Below are 17348 nucleotides of genomic sequence, written 5' to 3'. Positions count from 1 at the left end.
TACAAACCATCAGCCGCAAAGGCTGTCGGTACGTGTAGTTTATTCACTCACATAACTCTGTTAATTTAAACGATGCAGCAATGTGGGCAGAGTCCCACACAGCCGTGTTTTTTTAAAACTGTGACAGCGGATGTGGGGAGATGTAGGGAGAATATCCCCAGCCTGCTGACACAATTACAAGGGAGATCAGGGAGAGGCTGCAGGAGCAGGAACATGTTACAAGTTCCACCCTAAAAAACTTGTTCCCAAAGGTGAACTTATCCTTTAAAGTTAACTTGTACTTATATATAGGCTGCCACTGCCAACTTCTTTCTGAAACTCTTAGAACATTGCTACCCCGGAATCAGTTCACAGCAGTAGCGGAACTATCAGAGTCGCAGCGGTCGCGCTTGCGACCGGGCCCTGGAGTTCCGCCACTGTGGGGGGGCCCGCCGGCCTCCGCTCTTCTACCGTGGGGGGCCCGCCGGCACCTGCCAGTTCTGGATGTGCGAGTGAGAGCCTCCCTCCCTCCTCAGAATCAGTCTGTCATATAGTTGTGCCGCGCGCGGGGGGGGGGGGGGGGGGTAGGAATGCTGTGGCCGGGCTGTCAGGAGGAGGCTGAGCTGAGCTCTTACTGTGATGAATGAGAGAGCCAGCCAGCCAATCCATGTAGAGAGCAGGGAGTAGAGAGGCGGAGTTTCACAGGCACTGGAGAGTCAGCCGTCCAGAAGGGGGTGGATCTCTCCTCCACATGTGATTCACAACATGCATCCCTGATCCCTGGACTGTGGAGGCACTTTTCGTGACCAGTGAATGAGGGGAATCGACTGAAGGACATGTAAGTGTCAGTGACAAATTTCTAACCTCCACCACTGATCTCAACCACCACCATTGCTGCCTCTTACTGATCCCACACTACAGATTTCATCCCTATCCCATTCCCCCCCCCATCACTTCTACAACAGAGATACTTGGTGTGGGGAGGGGATGGGTGGAGATGGGATCAGTAAGAGGCAGAGGTGGGGGAGGTTGGCACCACCACTAATCCCACCCCTCCTTAACCACTGATTCCCCCCCCCCTCACCACCATCACTGGTCCCCCCCCCTCACCACCATCACCAATTGCCCCCTCACCACCATCACCGATCCCCCCCTCACCACCATCACTGATCCCCCCCTCCCCACCATTGCCGCCACTGATCCCCCCCTCACCACCATCACTGATCCCCCCCTCACCACCATCACTGATCCCACCATCACTGATCCCCCCACCATCACTGATCCCACCATCACTGATCCCCCCCTCACCACCATCACTGATCCCACCATCACTGATCCCCCCACCATCACTGATCCCACCATCACTGATCCCCCCCTCACCACCATCACTGATCCCACCATCACTGATCCCCCCACCATCACTGATCCCACCATCACTGATCCCCCCCTCACCACCATCACTGATCCCACCATCACTGATCCCCCCACCATCACTGATCCCACCATCACTGATCCCCCCCTCACCACCATCACTGATCCCCCCCTCAGCACCATCACTGATCCCCTCAGCACCATCACTGATCCCCTCACCACCATCACTGATCCCCTCAGCACCATCACTGATCCCCTCAGCACCATCACTGATCCCCCCTCTCACCACCATCACTGATCCCCCCCTCACCACCATCACTGATCCCCCCCTCACCACCATCACTGATCCCCCCCTCACCACCATCACTGATCCCACCATCACTGATCCCCCCACCATCACTGATCCCACCATCACTGATCCCCCCCTCACCACCATCACTGATCCCCCCCTCAGCACCATCACTGATCCCCTCAGCACCATCACTGATCCCCTCACCACCATCACTGATCCCCTCAGCACCATCACTGATCCCCTCAGCACCATCACTGATCCCCCCTCTCACCACCATCACTGATCCCCCCCTCACCACCATCACTGATCCCCCCCTCACCACCATCACTGATCCCCCCCTCACCACCATCACTGATCCCACCATCACTGATCCCCCCACCATCACTGATCCCACCATCACTGATCCCCCCCTCACCACCATCACTGATCCCACCATCACTGATCCCCCCCTCACCACCATCACTGATCCCCCCCTCAGCACCATCACTGATCCCCTCACCACCATCACTGATCCCCTCACCACCATCACTGATCCCCTCACCACCATCACTGATCCCCCCCTCCCCATCGCTGCCACTGATCCCACCTCCTCCCTACCATCGCTGCCACTATTACTGGTCCCATTCCCCAGGTCATATTTTACCGATCCTGAGGTGGAAAATCAAACATAACATAACATTAACCACTTAAGGACCGCCCACCGCAGTTTTACTGTGGCAGGCAGCCCCTCCTGCGCAAACCGACGTAATACTACGTCAGTCACTCGCCTGGTGCTAGGGGCGAGTGGGGATGCCAATTCACGGGGGCCTGCAGCCGTGATTGCCGCTGACCACCCGTGATAGGTCCCCGCTGAGAGAGAAGGACGTCGGATGTTGTAAACACAGCTGACCGTTCTTCTCCCTGAAATGATCACAGAGCGCCTGTGATCCTTCTATATAGAATCACAGGTCTCTATGATCATTTCACAAGCCCCTCCCCCACAGATAGAAACACTCCCCTAGGCTTACATTTAACCCCTTGATCACCCCTCTGTTATCCCCTTCCCTGCCAGTGTCATTATTACAGTAACAGTGCATACTTTCAGCACTGATTACTGTAGTAATGACACTGGTCCCCCCAAAAAGTGTCAAAAATGTCAGTCAGGGGTCCGATCTGTCCGCCACAATGTCACAGTCTCACTAAAAAGTGCAGATCGCCGCCATTACTAGTAAAAAAAAAAATTACATAAATCTTTCCCCTAGTTTGTAGATGCAATAACTTTTGCACAAACCAATTAAAATACGCTTAGTGCGATTTTTTTTTTTCAAACACAAATATGTAGCAGAATAGAAATTGGCATAAAATGATGAAAAATTAGATTTTTAATTTTTTTTTTTGGGGGGGATGTTATATAGCAGAATGTGAAAATAAAAAGTGTAAAAATCATGTTTTTTTTTGGGGGGGGGGGGGCCTTCATGATTTCTTGCACCTGGGCCCTGAAAGTTCTAGTTACGCCTCTGGTTCACAGGTTTCCTTTAGGCTACAAAGAACATTGTGACTCTTCTCAGCAGTCCCTTTATCCTCTATCCCTCTTCTTTACTTCTACTATTGGTTTTATACACAAGTATACATCAAGCATGTGTCTTTAAATGGCCATGTAGGCAAAATATATAAAAATCAAAAGATTCTAGATCACTTTTGTCATTCTCATTCTTATTGAGGGACACAAAATTCAGAGGCAATTGGGCTATACTCCCATGTATTGGAGGATTTGAACACTAGCAAACAAAAAATAAATGCCTTTTCTGTACTGAGAAAGAGGAAAAAGACATTTTTACTAGCCACATTTTCTTTTTCAATATTCTTTTTTTCTTCAATCAACACTTCTCTACATGCTGTTTAAGATGGTTTCTGAATGCAGCTATCTGGATTGGCATATCTTCAGCAAAAGATTTGGAGGTCCAGATGCCACTGGGCTGGACGATTGCAGGGCTTGCCTGGAATGTGAGCTCTTGGCACTCGACTCCACATTATGGCACTTTCCAGACCTTTGTGTATTATGACAGTTAGTTGAAGGGTGCTTACCAGGTCCAGGGCCGTGGCATACCAATAGTGACTTCCCGTCTCTGAAGACTCACTTTGTGTGTAGTCTGAGTGGGCTAAGCACCTGCAGTTACTTAATTTAGAACTGCTGGACACTATTACTATCCCTATTTTCTTGGGGGATCATGAAGGATTTATTTTCCTTGCTGGAGCAAATTGGATTATGATTTTTTTTTTCCTTCCTCTGGATCAATTGTGAGTAAAGGATTGTGTATATAGGATTTTATATTTTTTCTCCCTTTTATTGGTTGAACTAGATGGACTGGTGCCTTTTTTTCAACCAGACTAACTATATAACTATATCTAACTATGTAAGTATTATTAATTAACATTATTAGTATTCCATGGAAAGGGTTTAATAGGGATAGAGTACTGCATTCAAATTGCAAGAGACACTCTGTATTACCCTGTGTCTCTTGCAATCACCTACAGTAAGCTGGTTCTCTCCAGCTGTTGAACATCTTCTGCTTCCAGCAGCCAGTTCATTAGTACCCAAGGTTTTACCTTGCATTCTGAGCTGTGTGTTATCCCTGCCTCCCAGTTTAACATGTCAAACCCCAAGGGCATGGTTGAGTCCTTCTGGCTCATGATCCACTAACAGTTTCAGGACTGTCTGCAGTGCTCTCTCTCTCTTATGGGCCTGATACCAATAACCTGGAACACTGTCCACTGTTTTAAACCCTACATTCCTGTAGTTCCGTCAGGTGTGGCCACCTTCTGGGTTTTAACCTGCAACAGTTTCACCACAAATATGCATGTTTTTAGGACCAAGCTGCAACTTTGATTACCAACTGACTGTGGAGGCTTTAAGTGTACTTCTATAAAGGAGACCTTTTTTAAAAAGTAGGATTGTTGATCTGGCAGTGTCCATCTTAATAAAGTACTGATTATTGCTGTGGAGAATGTGCTAGTATATAATGATACCATAAGAAAATATTCGGGATTCTTTCAAAATCTTTTCCCTGGCAGACCCTGCCTTGCAACTGGCCATAGCCACAATGGTGGCCTGTCAAACATTAGGGGAACTTACCAAACTTACCAAATCTCCACACTGGGACCCTATTTATAGAAAGTTTTACTCTTATGTTGGCAGCCCTGAACTTCTGTGAAAACAGGTTGGTATATTACTCCCATCTCATTTTTTGTATGAGTCTTAGTGAACTTGGACACCAGGGGATTCCCATCTCCCGATTACCATTCTGGAGTTCTGAGTGATCTAGTGGACACTACAATGCTGAAAATCCCAAATGGAGGGTTTTCTATTTGGATCCAGTCAGATAACACCACAGCAGTGGCATACACCAACTATCAGGGAGGAACCAGTGGTCATACTACAGCAAGGTTGAAAAGATTCTGTCCTGGGCAGAACCTCATGTTCCAACCTTTTTCAATGGTTTATATTCCAGGCATGGGCGATTGGCAGGCAGACTTTTTGCCTGGATCTGCAAGAATGGCTCCTACAATCTGTGTCACAGATTGGGAATACCATACAGGTTTGTCTCCAGGTATAGAGAAAGCGAAAGCAGTGGATGCTCTGGTGACTCCATGGGATCAAGATCTATGTAAAGAAACTCTTTGCTTGTCTTCTCCACAGAATTGTGGTTGAAGGCATTCTGATAATTTATATAGCTTCATATTGGTTTGGGTGGATGTGATTGACTCCTAGCTGACAGTCGGTGGGTTTTTTTTAGATTGTCCAGATCCTCTGTTCCAAGGATGAGTTCACCATCCTACTTCACAGTCACTGGCTTTATTGACATGGCTGTTGAAGCCCAGTTTTTGAGGGACAGGGATATTTCTGAATTGGTGATTCTGTGTGATGAATCTTCTGTTGGATGAATCCTGACCATTTTGAAATCAGACCTGGATCAGCATTTGGCCCTGAGTACTATCAAGGGCCAGATCTTGGTGCTTGCAATTCTGTTCCAAATACTGATAGCCTCCATCTCTTCAGTTAAGACTTTTGTTCCTGGTGTCTCTCATATGGTTCTCTCTGTGTGTGCCCCATCACTCCATGGGATGTATATTTGATTCTCTAGGCACTTCACAAACTCTCTTTTGGACCGACCTATCAGGGATATTTGCCTTTCCAGTCTTATTTGCAAGGTTTTGTTCCTTGTCTCTGCACCCCACGGTGTCTAAAGTGGCAGCTTTGTCCTGCAAATAGTCCTTTCAAGTCTTAAACAGGGATAAGGTGGTGATTGAGCCTCCTTTCTTTCAAGGACATTGCACTTCTGTCTCCCTATCTAGCCCCTGTACATCAGATGGAGATTTCCCTTCATTGTCTGGAAGAAATACTGACGCTATCTTTGTCGTCTCTGATTACCCCAGAAAGGAAAGGCAGCTTTTCATTTCACCATTTCTCCATTGTTTAGACACAACATCATTCAAGCTTATGGTTTTAAAGCAGACCAAAGCGCTTCTATCCTTTACGGTGAAGAAAGCTGCCATCTTATCCTCCGTTTATTCTGCAGTTATCATGATGTGCTCAGTTATAACACCTGCCATTTAATGGCTTGACAGTTCGGTTGTGTGCTCAAGCAACTGTTACAATTATTCACAGCATGCCGTCAATGGAACTATTTTGGGAAACAGTTAAATCAATGGATGTAATTCAACTTTAAAGTGATATTAAAGCTTTAACATTTTTTTCCCAATGATAAGGTAAGACTTACAGTGTATGCTACTTCCTAATAAATTGCACTTGTTCTATCAACTAGTTCCAACAGGTTTGTTCAGCGCTAATGAAGCTTTCTCTTTTCATACATTGCACTTGTTCTATCCTTTGGTTCCAAAAGGTATATTCAGTACTAAAGTATTTTCTTTTAGGGTGGCTTCTTTCCTTAACAGGGTTCTTTGAAGACACCCTTATATGTGCACTCCCTGTGCACAAAAACACTACTCCAAAGCCTTAGGATGGCAAGCTACTACCCTCTTTCTGCCCCTTCCCCCTCCCCCCTCAATTGTAATCAGGTGTATGTTTAGGCCTAATCTAATTCTAGCTTTGGTTATAATCTCTTTCAGGCAGTGCCTTGAGCTGCAGGCAGTCCCCAGATTTATGTTTTTTCTATTGGACCTGTTCGTCCTTTGATTGCTATGCTGCCACCCCTTAGTTGGACTTTTTTTTAGACAGCCCATTTGTAGAATCCTGTGTCCCTCAATTACCACGAAAGATCTTTTTTTGTTTTTATTCGCCATAAAATCCTTTTATGGAGTACATTAGGGACACAGCCCCCAACCCTCTCAGATTACATTTTTTTGGCTTATGTTACTGCTTCATTACAATATGCATACTGGGAAGGTGGAAAGGTTTTACTGGACTTTACTGACAGTCATCAATATGCTGTTGTAAACCATGTTGGCTGTGCAGAAATTCAGCCATGACTGTTCTAAACTGTATAGTGATTGTATCAGGAGATCAAGTTCCACTGATAACTTAGGAACTGGGCTGAACCATTTAACTTTAGCATTGCTACCTTTGTGAATCAATATAATAAAGAAATTGACAGCAGTTTGGGTAAGCCTGGATATAACAGATTATGTAAAGCTTAAACCAGAGTTAATCAAAAGAAAGCGGGTCCTTGTTAACTGCAGAACAAACTGAGTAAAATATGTTTGAAGATCAAAGTAACAACAGTATTCATTAGAGCCTTAAAAATAATAATAATAACATAGATGACTGAAAGCATCCAAGATTCAAAAGGGTCTTTCTGGCAGCTTGCCAAATAAAGAAGCCTTTTAAACATTGAAAACTTGCAAGGAATAAAAGTTTGGTATAATTTTTGTTACTTAGAGCTAGAAACATTCCATGATTAAACTCTTATTTGCTGTATAGCATAGCAAAGATTTAGCTGTATAAAACCTTCCGAGACCAATGACGGTTAGACCATGTGACACGCAGATACAAAAGGGCTAATGCCTTTAGAGAAATTTAAGGATGCAGGTATAAAAATAAGCTTTGTTAAATGTTTAACAAGGCTAATTTACCAGTAAAACTACACATTGCTTGTCCTAAATGGGCTGGCCTTCTTATATGGATTCCTTCACAAAGCAATTTAAGCCAAAAAAGACATATTGCCTGACCCTGAGCATTATGTCTGGATGATCTCAATATGGAGGCAAGGAAGGTTGGAAACAAGAGATGGTTGGCTGTGGCCAGCCATAGAGGTAATAAAGGCAATTGTTTCAATACTTTCAATAAATTAGATCATAAGGTGTTTACACAGTGAAGAGAGAGACTACCTAGGCACTGATTTTGTCAAGATCACCATCTTGTTGAGAATGTAGAAATTGCATGTAGGATTCAGTGTAGTAATTCGGCTTCCTTCACTGGCACGTATACCATGGATCATATTTTTTTCTCTTTCCTCAGATGTATTTTCTGAACTTGAAGATGAGACAGATATGTCTTATAATTCAAGTTGTTCTAGCTACTTTAAAGGACGCACCCAAGGTAAGATCAATGATTTTATACAACTTTCTGGAGCAGTAAAAAAATCAGTCAATATACACTGTATTACCAAATTTATTGTGACGCCTGCCTTTACACGCACATAAACTTTAATTGTATTTCAGTCTTAGCCTGTAGGGTTCAATATTGAGTTGGCCCACCCTTTGCAGCTATACCAGCTTCAACTCTTCTGTCAAGGCTGTCCACAAGTTTTAGGAGTGTGTCTATGGGAATGTTTGACCATTCTTCCAGAAGCACATTTGTGAGATCAGGCACTGATGTGGGCGAGAAGGCCTGGCTCGCAGTCTCCACTCTAATTCATCCCAAAGGTGTTCTCTTGGGTTGAGGTCAGGATTCTGTGCAGGCCAGTCAAGTTCCTCCACCCAAACTTGCTCATCCATGTCTTTATGGACCTTGTTTGTGCACTGGTGAGCAGTCATGTTGGAACAGGAAGGGGCCATCCCCAAACTGTTCCCACAAAGTTGGGAGCTTAAAATTGTCTAAAATGTCTTGGTATGCTGACCCCTTAAGAGTTCCTTTCACTGGAATTAAGGGGACAAGCCCATCCCCTTAAAAACAACCCCACACCATAATTTCCCCTCCACCAAATGATTTGAACCAGTGCACAAAGCAAAGTCCATAAAGACATGGGATGAATTAGAATGGAGACTGCAAGCCACGCCTTCTTGTCCACATGAGTGCCTGACCTCACAAATGCCCTTTTGGAAAAATGGTCAAACATTCCCATAGACACACTCCTAAACCTTCTCAGAAGAGTTTAAGCTGCTATAGCTGCAAAGGGTGGGCCAACTCAATATTGAAACCTACAGACTAAGACTGGTATGCCATTAAAATTCAAGTGCGTGTAAAAGCAGGTATCCCAATACTTCTGATAATATAGTGTATTTAAGATGCAGTTACCCATAGCAACCAGTCAGTTTGCTAACCTATAGAACATTTTTTAATAACTACTTTATAGATGTATTAACTTCCCACCAGAGTGACTACATTCTTTAAGGTCATATAGCAAATTCCTCTTTTTTCTTATTTTGGAGGTGAAATTAGGAAATTGGTTTTTCAATGGTTCCCAAGGGTTATGGGAGTTTTTCTAAATTATTTATAAATGTTTTCAATATTCTTTTACAATTTGTATCTTTAACAACCTCTAGGGAAACGTATTTATTTTCAGGTGCATGTGTAGTGCAACTAAAATGAAATACAATGGGGTTTATTTACTAAAACTGCAGAGTGCATAATCTGGTGCAGCTCTGTATAGAAACCAATCAGCTTCCAGGTTTTATTGCCAAAGCATAATTGAATGAAATTAAGTTAGAAGCTGATTGGCTACCATGCACAGCTGCACCAGATTCTAAATGCACCAGTTTTAGTAAATCTATCCCAGAGGTAGCTATCACTGCCATGACTTTGTTAATAAACATTTTATTGCGGATATGCTTATATGTTAGTAAATGGTTTTGTTAATAAACAAATCCATTTTCCACCTGCACTGATCTCATAGTTAATCAAATAAGCCATGTACTGTAGATGCCAAAAAAAAAAGAAATTGTTAGGATTAAGTTTGCCTTTGTTAACAAAGCTGTTGATCATGGCTAACATGGTGATCACATGGATTTCTTAGAAAAAAGGCCATGTGATTTTTGTTTTTTCAAGCAAACTTTACCTAATCCATCCATGTTGCAAAATATAAAAACGTAAACAAGAAAAACACTGCGCTAATGAGGAGAGCAGCTAGCCCTGGAATAACAATACAAGCTTCCAACAATAAACAGTATACAAAATAGTGCAGCGCTAGAAATTAGTGCAAACGTAATCATGTAATCAACTTGAACTGAAACAGATAATGTAAGTACAATTAGTACATTTCATGCAGGTTCCCAAGAATAGTGTAAATAAATAAATTAAACTAGAAATTCATGCAAAGTCCATGACAGACAATCTAGAAGAACTAGTATTCCCAAAAGGAACCAGAAAATGGATAGGAAGATAAGGGTGACTGGAAAGTTGATGGAAAACACTTCACACTCTCTGTGTTACAGGGAACACATAGACCACTAATGGCGCTTTTCTACTGCATGGTATAGCTCGGTTTGGCGCTTTTCCACTGCATGGTACCGCATGGTACGTGTTAGAACGGTTCGGTATGGTTTGGTACAGCGGCGCTTTTCCACTACATGGTACGGCTCGGTACGGCTCGCTTAACCACTTTACCACCGGAGGATTTTGCTGTCTGACGTCCAGGCCACTTTTTGCGATTCGGCACTGTGCGACTTTAACTGACAATTGCGCGGTCATGCAACGCCGTACCCAAGTGAAATTTATGTCCTTTGATCACCTGTTCGAATTTTTACTTTTTGCGCTATAAACAAAAAAAGAGCGACAATTTTGAAAAAATAACAATATTTTTCACATTTTTTTATATGAAATCCCCCGCCCCCCCCCCCCCCCCCAAAATGTAAAAATCATAATTTTTTATCATTTTAGGCCAATTTGTTTTCTGCTACATATTTTTGGTAAAAAAAATCGCAATAAGCGTATTTTGTTTGGTTTGCGCAAAAGTTATTGCGTTTACTAAGGGAAAGATTTCTGTAATTTTTGGTGTTTTTTTTTAACGAGTAATGGCGGCGATCTGTGATTTTTTTTGCGGGACTGCGACATTGCAGCGGACAGATCGGACCCTTGACTGACATTTTTTACACTTTTGGGGGTACCAGTGACATTACTACAGTAATCAGTGCTATAAATATGCACTGTTACTGTAAAAATGACACTGGCGGGGAAGGGGTTAATTTTTATTGGAGAGGGAGGGGTTAATGTATGCCTGGTGCTTACTGACGTGTGAGGGGGGAGGTGACTGAGTGGCACAGGGACAGATCGCAGGTTCAGCTATGCTGAACCCTGCAATCTGATCCTGTCTGTCACTTAGGAGATCCGCCCGCTTGTGTTTACACAAGCGGGCGGATCTCCACACTCGATTCCCTGATGATCGGGGAAGAGCGGCGGTGATCACCACCGCTCCTTCCCTGGCCCGACTCCCGCTGTAACTGAATACAGCGGGAGCGAGCCTCCGGCGGCGTGCGCGCGCCGCCGAGAGAGGGGAATGTCTGGTGACGTAGACCTACGTCACCAGACGATAACGAACCACTTTGCCGCAGTACAGTCAACGTGACTGGTCGGCAAGTGGTTAAACCGTACCACCTTGGTTGGGGTTCCAAGCGGGCCGTACCTATACCATATCCCACAATCCTTTGCATGCAGCCTTGATTGTTTGTCACTACTAGCCACTGATTGGTCAGAGAATCATTGCAATCCCACCCACTTACTACTTTAGTGGAAAAGCAAACCGAGCAGAGTAGATCCTATACAGTGCTGAAACGTGCTGACTCGTACCACGCAGTGGAAAAGCAAACTAAGCCGAGCTAGGCCAAGCAGTGCCGAGCTGGGCCAAGCAGTGCTGAGTGGAGCCGAGCCGGTACTTGCAATGGAAACGTGCCATATGTTATAGGTGGTCACAAAAGCATTGTATAGGTCACCCTGGAGCCATGAGGGCGACCTATACAATGTAATTTTCTGTCATTAGTTTACCTATACCGAGTATCGTGTTTGGTTACAATATCAGGCGCCCTCGTTTTAACCTTTTTACAAGCTACACATTGTGTCTTTAAAGAATACTGTGAGAACAAGAACTATGGGAGACTTTTATATTTTAGAAATCATTTTAATAATTGAATATCATATTAACCAACAAAATCCAAAAACTGGTGACTGTCTGCTTTTGACACTGGCTGGAGTTTTTGATCATTTGATCTGAACTATATTGATGTGACCTGGTTGCCTCTCTGGAGAACATGATTATATTCCCTTATGGATGGATGGGATGCTTTTGTGACCACCTATAACTTAGTGGTCTATGTGTTCTGGTAAGGAGATCCCTGTAACACAGAGGGTGTGAAGTGTTTTCCATCAACTGTCCAGTCACCCTTATCTTCCTATCCGTTTTCTGGTTCTTTTTGGGAATACTAGTTCCTCTGGATTGTCTGTCATGGACTTTGCATGAGTGTTTAATTTAATTTATTTATTTACTCTATTCTTGGGAACCTGCATGAAATGTAGTAATTGTACTTACATTATCTGTTTCAATTCATACTGAATACATGTTTGCACTAATTTCTATGGCTGCACTATTTTGTATAATATTGCAAAATATGATGCTACGTTTACTAAGGCTGCATTCATATGTCAGCGTATGGATCGCGGGCAGAATCGCCGCGATTCCGTCCGCGATCCAGAAATCATTGCAAATCGCGGGACGCCTGTGTTGTTTGCAATAGCACCCCAAACGCTGAGCGATGTTGACGCTCCAAAGAAGCTCTTGTACTTTTTTGGATCGTAATGCGTCCCGCGATTTTTTTTGCGCGATGTTACCGCGATTCGGCAGGCGGAAATCGCGGCAACATCGCACAGCGTTTGGGGTGATATTGCAAATCACTGGCAACGCATAGGCGTCCCGCGATTTGCAATGATTTCCGGATCGCGGGCGGAATTGCGGCGATTCTGCCCGCGATCAATACGCTGACATGTGAATGCAGCCTAAAATTTTAGAGAAGATGTTTATGCAAAACAAACTTGGTGAAACCTCGTACTCATCCCTAGTAATACGTCCTCACTGCTGCACTGTGTATTGACAGCATACTGGAAGTTGATATACACAAGGACAGAGATCACAATCTCAGTAAGAGATATATTCCTAAAGGAAATGATGTATTTTAAAACACGCTTTTCCTTAGTGTGCATATTATTTCAAGGAACTATTAAAACATATCCAAACCCAAAAACAAAAATGCAGTATATTGCAGCTTACCAGTTCTTAAATGTAGTAGTTGCATTGATATTTTTTTTTTTTTTTTTTTTTTTTATGCTTTTTACCTATTTTAACTTGATGATCCTGAAAATGACACACTTCCTGTCCATTGATGGCTATGTTAATTTCTCCATAATAGAAGCAGCCTTGGTTGCCCCCCAGGCGAGACTTTAAATGTGTCTTCCCCTACTTTATCACTGTAACATAGGGGGTGTAAGTAGTTTACAGAACAAAGATAACATTGTTTTTGCTTCCAGTTCATCTCAAAGGAAGTGACAAAGACACTGCATTTCATGCAAGATCAACAAGTATTTTCTGTACTTGCTGAAAATGTTCTTAGTCTGAAAAATGAAAATGAATGCACCACATTTAAGAACTGGTAAGTTGCAATATAGTTTTTTTTTCATATGTGCTTTAAATGCACATTCATTTGTGTAGATCACTAAATCTGTATTTGGGCTGTTGCTATAATATTCTTACTCAGCCTGGAGTTCTCCTTTAACCTTTAATCTTCTGGACTACTATTCCAAATGAAGAAACATCTGAAGTAGCATACAATACCGACTAGAAAGTCATTCAAATACTTTTGAAGTGTGCAAAAATTCCTCCCAGAAGAAATAAACAGAGTAATATGCAAATCAGGAGCTTTATAAAGTTTAAGCAGAATGGGGCTAATTAATCAAAGTGGAAAGCTTCAGCACAATCATACATTCAAATTTATCAAATGTGACTATTTAATTAGAGAGTGAGAATAATCTGTATATGAGAAGGACTGCTATAACAAATGTATGAACTGCACTGCCACGAAACAAAGAAACGTATTAATATAGAATCACTAGGATATCCTTCATTTTAAAATGCTTTGAAACCATAAATAATTTTTCATTTTTTTTTAATTACCGTGAATTATAGTTTTGAGAGTGTCTGGGACACACTCACAGATCATTACATTGGATAAACAAAACATATGTCACCAGGTCATGTAAAATGTGTTTCTTTAAATAAGATTTAAGAGTGCAATCATCTGTATATTTACACAGTAAGCATACAAAAACAAATCCAAGAAAATGAGTAGTCAGTTTCATTGTCTGATTTCACCTGCTGCTTTTATTACACTTTGTTTTTTTTTTCAATGAGGTTCAATGATCACAGTTTGACCAAAAATAACTTTGGATTTCTAGAACATTGCAGCACCGACCATTCTAGTGTATTAAAGCAGCAATTTATTTAAAATGGAGTATTCCATTTGAGATGATAAGGAGTTTACTCCTCTGCTGGGTTATTAAAGGTACACTGTAGGTAAAATGTAAAATTTAACTTTGACATGCATTTGGGTAGCACAGCCTGCCCATCCTCAAAGTAGAACTATTTCCATGGACTAGACACATTTTATAATGTTTATATCCTTGACAAAAAAAAATTCTATATCTTGGAATACAGTACAATCCATTCATAGACCTTGGGTTAAATGTTGGTACCTTCAGGAGAGTGGACACTGACAAGTTTTTTTTTTGTTTTCTTTTTTGCAAACGATGCATAGTAACCCAAGAATAGATGGAGGGTGTCCTGTGTCCTGTACTGTAATTCAAAATATGGAATTTATGGGTAGTCAAAATGTTTTTAATCCTAATTGTGCAGCAAAGGACACAGGCTGGATATTCATAGACCCTAGAATGTTCATAATCAGTGAATGAGAACTGTGGGCAACAACTAGGCAAACAAAACTGTGCCAACAGGCTCAATAATTAGGGTCAACAGACTGAACTTCAGAGTCCTGCTGCAAGAACCATGCAGCCAAATCAGCATCTGAAGAAGATTAAGCATCCACCTAGTAGAACTTTGAAAAGGTATGAATAGAGGACAAGCTGGGCAACAAAGGCTTGGTTCCAGAATTCCCAGGACATACCCACTAGCCTGGTAGAATGAATGTCAGCTCTGGCAGTGAGTTGTCTAGCGATGGTGGACTTGGAAGCAGGATGTCCATTATGAGTTGAGGTTAAGATTAAAAGTGAGTCTATTTTTCTAAAGGAAGCTGTGACTTTTAGGATGACTCTGATGGCTCTGACTACGTCCAAGGGTACAAAGATATTAGGTCTATGTCTTCAATGAGGGGGGAGACTCATACTACCTTAGGAAGAAATAAAGGTTTTTGGCATTACCTTCTTTGTGAAAAATGAAAAATGGGTCCCTAGAAAAGAAAGTCGATAGCTCAGAGACATGTCTGACAGACATGATAGCAACCAGGAAGGTCACTTTGCAGGAGAAATCACCTAGGGGGATTTTCCTGATGTGGTTTCTGCACAGAAGAAAATCTAGGTTTTAAGAAAGACAGACCTTAAATAAAGATGTTGGAAAGGGAGAGCAAGGCCAGAGAAAAAAAGAACGAACAAGACCAAACATGTTCTTTAAGGCTGCTTAAGGCCAAGTTCTGATTCCAGGAAGGGCAGAATGTGAGACATACAGTAATCTGTGGGTTTGAAGTGCCTGTTAAATGCCATTAAAGCCAGAGACTGAGAAGCAGGATGGAGTAGAGGGCCCCGAACACAGTAGGTCTCCCCTAGTAGTCTGTCTGTATACCGGGTTCATTTGTGCCAGTTTAGTGCAATGAGAATCTCTAGTTTCTTTTCTTGCTTTTTTTGTGGAGCAGGCGGTGCAGTATTTGTGCTGGAAGGAAGTCTGACTTAGAGTGGCAAATTATAATAGCATCTGATGCCAGTGCTAGGAGATCCATGGTCTTGGCCACAAACAGAGGTAATATGTTGCGGAATCTGAAGGCCAGGCCATCCATGTGTGGTGGCCCTCAATTCTAACATATGTGGTTGAAGATAATGGGACTAAAGATCCATTCTCCGTGGTCCAGGCAGTGATGGCTGAGGTAATCCACATTCCAGTTGTCCACTCCTGGGATGTCGACAGAAGAAACTGCTGAAGAGTAAGCTCATGAGATGATCTGGCTTGCTTCCTTCAATACTGCATGACCTTTGTTGCCAACTTGTCGATTGATGTATGCCACAAGTATCGCATTGTCTATTTGCATCCTGATTGGGAGTACTTGTAGAAAGTGGTCCAGTGGTGCAGAGCCATCCTTATCATTCTGAGCTCCATGATGTTGATTTGGAGCTTGGCTGCCACCAACCATATTCCCTGTATTGTTAGGTATTTGGACATACAATTTATTACCAAAAGTATTGGGATGCCTGCCTTTACACACACATGAACTTTAACGGCATCCCAGTCTTAGTCCATAGGATTCAATATTGAGTTGGCCCACCCTTGCAGCTATAACAGCTTCAACTCTTCTGGGAAGGCTGTCCACAAGGTTTAGGAGTGTGTCTATGGGAATGTTCGACCATTCTTGCAGAAGGGCATTTGTGAGGTCAGGCACTGATGTTGAACGAGAAGGCCTGGCTCGCAGTCTGCACTCTAATTCATTTCAAAGGTGTTCTATCGGGTGGAGGTCAGGACTCTGTGCAGGTCAGTCAAGTCCCTCCACCCCAAACTTGCTCATCCATGTCTTTATGGACCTTGCGTTGTGCACCTGCCAAAATCATTTAGTGTAGGGGAGATCCACTTTAGCAACCAGAGCAGCATAGGTCCCAGGAACCGTAAGTAGGAGAGGAAGGAGTCCACACAGGCCGATGTTTCTTGCACAGAAAATACAGCGTTCTGGTAAGAGACTGACCTGCTCCTTCTCCCACAGAGGGAGTATTGGTGTGGGAAACCCTTCTTTGCTTTTCTTGGGCTATATTTACAGTGGACCAAATAGTACACACGCCTTTGTACTATTGCATCTGGTAAGGGGCTTATTCACTTATGGTGGAGGTCTTCGCTGTACTCACCCACTAATATTTGAAGTTTGGCACCTTGGATTCACATCACAAGCTTGGTGGAATTTTAAGGACTTTATTCATTTCAGGACACACTTATATGTTTTATCATTGATTGTGCTACTTTGATTTTTATGTTGGGCACATAGCTTTGTCACTGGAATTTTTCTACAATACTTTAGAGGTCTTAGTCCTCTCTGATTTATACTTATACATTTGTTTTTGAGCATCATTTGTACAATTGGTTGTCTTTATATATATTTTATATATCACTAGACACGTTATCTAAAAGTATTAAAGCCCAACTGACAGTTATCAAAATCAATCAATTTTAAAAAAATAAAAACTACCAGAGTTTAGATTTAGGCAAAGAAAGAAATGTCTCTACTTTGATTTTGATAACTGTTAGTAGTGCCAACCATGTTGGAAAGGTCTTTGGAAATCACCCAGACAAAAAAATAGTATCTT

The 17348-nt window shown here is 42.6% G+C and overlaps 1 protein-coding gene across 1 annotated transcript in view; it reads left to right on the top strand.

Annotated features, from left to right (window-relative positions):
• The window catches only part of NEK10 (NIMA related kinase 10), a 472071-nt gene that overhangs the window by 350066 nt on the left and 104657 nt on the right, over positions 1–17348 (top strand). Inside the window, exon 28 of the mRNA XM_082258594.1 lies at positions 8097–8177. Within this exon, the coding sequence (XP_082114720.1) occupies positions 8097–8177 (81 nt within the window). The remainder of the gene's footprint in view (positions 1–8096; positions 8178–17348) is intronic.

This window comes from Pelophylax lessonae (genome assembly GCF_965119305.1).
Source record: "Pelophylax lessonae genome assembly, chromosome: 5".
Taxonomy (NCBI): domain Eukaryota; kingdom Metazoa; phylum Chordata; class Amphibia; order Anura; family Ranidae; genus Pelophylax; species Pelophylax lessonae.
Note: the sequence above shows the minus strand (reverse complement) of the source record. Positions and strands in the feature narration are given on the sequence as shown.